Below are 4,656 nucleotides of genomic sequence, written 5' to 3' on the forward strand. Positions count from 1 at the left end.
GGGGGGGGGGAGTATATGATCTTAGACGTTTGTCAAATGCTAAGGGGAACAACCCAATGTCTATAGCATCTGAAAGAAGAAAATATGAGAATATTTCTTGTGTTAAAAAAAAAAAAAAAAGTGAGATGTTTTTAAATAGTTTATGAACGAAAATCATAAAAGGTTCTTTTCTGGTGCCTGTTGGTGAGCAATGTAGAGAAAACCAATACTGGAGAGGGCACTCACTAGAAAGATAAATTCGAACCAGCGATGGTAAAAACTGAACTGTAATTCTCCAAGAACTTGCGTTATAATTGATCTGGAATTAAAGAAACGGAAACTAAATTATAAAAATAACCATTTCTAAATCTGACATAAAAGGGTTGGGCTACAGTTGATTATAGGTACCCCAGTACATGACTGGTATTTAATAATTTCAGACAGAGTGAAAGACAACAACTGATCCCGGTAGAATTTGAACACAGAACAGAGAGAACGAAGCAGGATTCTATTCCTCCCACTTGACTCATCTGGCGACCCCTAATTCACAGATCTGATCACTTGACTCATCTGGCTATCCCTAATTCACAGATCTGATCACTTGACTCATCTGGCTACCCCTAATTCACAGATCTGATCACTTGACTCATCTGGCTACCCCTAATTCACAGATCTGATCACTTTACTCATCTGGCTACCCCTAATTCACAGATCTGATCACTTTACTCATCTGGGTACCCCTAATTCACAGAACTGATCACTCCCCCTTTACAGACTTTGTTCCTCTCACATTTCTCTTCTTGTTTCTCCCACATCCCTAAATAAGTGACAAAAAAAAAAAAAAATCTTCTAAAATAGGCACAAAATATAAAATTTCGCAAAGTGAAGTTAACCTCAAAGCGTAAAGAGGAAAGAATAAAGTCTGCCCTTTCACATGGAACTTACCGATATTCTACTGGCATATTCATTCTCATTAGAAGCACAGAAGACACAAAATACATTCCCTAGAATGAAGCAAAACATACAACATCATTATGAACTTATTGAGAATAGTGGTAGTCCATATATTATTTGGGCTGTCTTTATAGTTGTATAGCTTCAAAGACATTCCACCCATGACCATTTAGTTATTTTTTTCAAAACTACTTTTATTTAGGACTACATCATCTAAGGTGTATTTTCTACATCTTTTGTACGATGTTGGGATGTGATTTGAATGAGAATTGGCTGCTATTTCTAGCAAGATTAGTAGATATTTGAGTGCTCTCTTGTTGGTTTGTACATTCTGTCATGGTAGTCAGTCTCCAAAGATATTAAGAGATTTAAAAATCAGAAAACCATATTGATCTGGAATGGATTCTTTCATGTTGCTACAGACATGGGTGTGAGCACGCATTTGTGGTTAAGAAATCTGGTTCCCAACCAGATGGCTTCAGGTTCAATTATGTACCAGACAAGCAAGCATCTTGTACCAAATAGCAAGACTGACAAGGACTTGAGAGTGGATTTGGTAAACAGAAGCTGAACAAAAAGCCTGCTGGTGGTTGTGTGTGTGTGATAGGTATATAATGTGAGTTGAAAACTGTTGTGAGTGTATACATGTGTGGGCGTGTATCTGTATATAAAGACAGCATGAAAATGAACTTACCATTATTTGAGCCAAACACAGGACTATTATATTGGAAGATTTACTGCTGGCAATCGCATAGAAAAACTGTACAATAGAAGCAAGAACAACAATAATAACAACAAGAATAATAATCCTTTCTACTCTAGGCACAAGGCCCCAAATTTTAGAGACAGTGTTACTCAATTACACCAACCCAAGTGCATGACTGGTATCAATTTTATCAATCCTGAAAGGATGAAAGAATGCAAAGATGGACAAATTGCCGCTAAGCATTTTGTCTGAACAATTCTGTCAGCATGGCACATTTGGAAAGGTTTCTGATGTAGGCACAAGGCTAGCAATTTTGAGGTAAAGGGTGGGGCGAATCAGTTACATCAACCCCAGTATGTGACTGGTATTTTATTTAATTGCCCTCAAAACAATGCAGAAACAAAATAGACACTAGCAGGATCTGAATTCGGAACATAAGTTGCTGGAACAAATACCCAAAGGCATTGTGGTGTGGTTAAATATACCCACAAATACAGGTACAGGTTGACAGTAAGAATTGGGAAAAGGTACTTGTGTTTGGTACATCAGAGCATTCTAGAGTCATATGTATGTGGTACCCAAAATCCTTTGTTTGTTTAACTTTCTTTTGTGGATCCAACGCTTCTGCCAGTCCACCATCCTAACAATAATTGTAGTAATTTATTTTATTTGTGACAAGGGGCCCAAATGCTGGGCTTACAGAAGGAGCCAAAATACAATGGTGCTGGGGTTTTACATCAAGTAAAATGGTGAAATCAAAAATAAAAAATAATGGAAGGAAAAAAAAAAGATCCCTAAAATGAAGTCAAACAAAGGGATTTGGGGTGCTCTAAACAAAAGCTTAGATTATGACTGACACACCAAAAGAGAAGTACCTTCTCCCAATCCTTGCCTGTAGCTGTATTGTGCGGCTACATTTAGTCACATTTTATGTGTGTGTGTGTTGTGAGTAATGGCTGAACAGCATCCTAGAAAACAACCCATTTGTTTGATGAATCATCAATAATGAATTCTATTGATTAGTTGAACTGATTGAATGCGTTGATGTGAGACAGGAGAGAGAGAGAGACAGAGAGAGAGAGAGGCTGGGCTTGAACACATTGTGACAACAACTTACCCTGGTGAGTGTGATTAGGAGTCCTCTGATGGATGTGATGATAATTATTCCAATGAGCCAAAAGGATATTTGCTGAGACCAGAATTTTACCTGCAAACAACAACAACAACAACAACAACAACAATTACATTTGCAGTGTTAAGAATTCTATCAACCAATAATAACCATTGTCATTAGTTTTAACATCCACTCTTCCATAGATGCATGGCTTGGACAGAATTTATTGAGGCAGGTTTCCTTTAACTGGACGCCCTTCCTATTGCTGACCTCACCAAGTTTGCAAGCAAGGTTAATATTTCCATATTGCCAGATGGTTTCACAGAAGACTAGAAACAATGGATGCTGCTTAAATGATGCTCGTTTATAACCATCACGCAAGGTCACAGCAAGGAGACACAACACACACACACACATAGACATCATCATCATCATCATTGTCGTCATCGTTTAATGTTCTCCTTCCATGCTGGCATGGGTTGGACGGATTGACAGGTAGTGGCCAGGCAGAAGCCTGCACCATACTTCTGTCTGATTTGGCATGGTTTCTATGGCTGGATGCCTTTCCCGACACCAACCACTCTGAAGAGTGGCTGAGTGCTTTTTTTTATGTGGCACCAGCACACACGATGTCAGTTTTGGCAGGGTTTTTACGGCTATGACTATATTCTCTTTAGAACAAATTTTGTTATAATCTAAATTGATTTATCAAAATTTGGGTGGGAGGTTAGAAGGTAGGAGAAGAAACAGAAAAAAAAGAAATAAACACAATTAGGCAAAATAACCAAAACAAATAAAAATGTTTTAATTTAAAACGAACAGGATTTGAGTTTTAAGTGATGGGAAAATATTTTATACTACTACAATATTATTTCCCTTGGATCCTATAAAAAGTGAAATTTATTCTAATGTCGTTTAAGTAAAGAATTAAAAACAAACTAAACTATAAATTTTATTGTGTCTTGGAAGAGTTATTCTCCTTTAGAGCCTTATTATTTAACACACACCCCGGTTTGATTTCCACCCATTTATTTGTTTTTTCTAAAAATTTTCGTTGCATCTGGCAACTTATTCAATAAACTAAAAACGTTTTCTCATAATTTCACTTGAGACTTAACTCCACTAAATTCTGGATTTATCCAGCAAAATTCTTACAGAAAGTTGTATAGGATTAGGATTGAGGGAACTTCTGTCTGTTGGGCTCTCAAATGATGGATAGGCTTCTACCAATAGGGTTTAGCAGTGAACACAGAAAGTTGACTTTAACAGTGTCGGAACTTATAGAGTATAGGGAGTTAGAAAAAATACAAGAAGGCAACCTATATTATGCGCTAATGTCTTTGCCCATTCAGCATCTTGTGAATAAATTATGTGATGTTGATTAGCTAGTTTGTGAGTGAGAAAGAGTAGGGAGGGGGTAGTTATATTTTAGGTCACAACAACAACTATACTCACATCAAATTGTATTCCAAGATAGTTGACTGCAATCTCTGTTCCTCGAGTGACTGGGTCAACTTTACCCACTCGATCAAAAATGATGTTGATGGCCGACTAAATAAGAGAGGAACAATAAAAGGATTAACAAGGGAGCCCCAAACATGGATATTCTATTGACTTCAGCAATAACCATAGCAACAATGTGTGTGTGTGAGAGAGTCAGGGAGAGTGGTGATTTATACATGGTACATCACCTTTTTACAAATCTTTCAAAAAGAATGTATAAATCACAAGATGAGTGTATAAATTAAAATATCATCATTGTTTAAATGTTCATTTTTTTCCATGCTGGCATTGGCTGGATGGTTCCACAGAATACGACAAACCAGTCTTGGCTGGGTGAAGTTCAGGGAATATGTATGTATACATGCATATATTGATATATATATATATATATATATATATA

General features: G+C 36.9%; 1 protein-coding gene across 1 annotated transcript in view; it reads right to left on the reverse strand.

Moving 5' to 3' along the window:
* Positions 1 to 126: 126 nt before the first annotated feature.
* LOC106881228 (Golgi pH regulator-like) overlaps positions 127 to 4,656 on the reverse strand; it is a 16,277-nt gene continuing 11,747 nt past the window's right edge. Inside the window, 5 exon segments of the mRNA XM_014931537.2 lie at positions 127 to 298; positions 925 to 983; positions 1,628 to 1,693; positions 2,757 to 2,846; positions 4,209 to 4,312. Coding sequence (XP_014787023.1) covers positions 154 to 298; positions 925 to 983; positions 1,628 to 1,693; positions 2,757 to 2,846; positions 4,209 to 4,312 — 464 coding nt within the window. The 3' untranslated portion in view covers positions 127 to 153.

This window comes from Octopus bimaculoides, chromosome 20 (genome assembly GCF_001194135.2).
Source record: "Octopus bimaculoides isolate UCB-OBI-ISO-001 chromosome 20, ASM119413v2, whole genome shotgun sequence".
In the NCBI taxonomy this organism is placed as follows: Eukaryota; Metazoa; Mollusca; class Cephalopoda; order Octopoda; family Octopodidae; genus Octopus; species Octopus bimaculoides.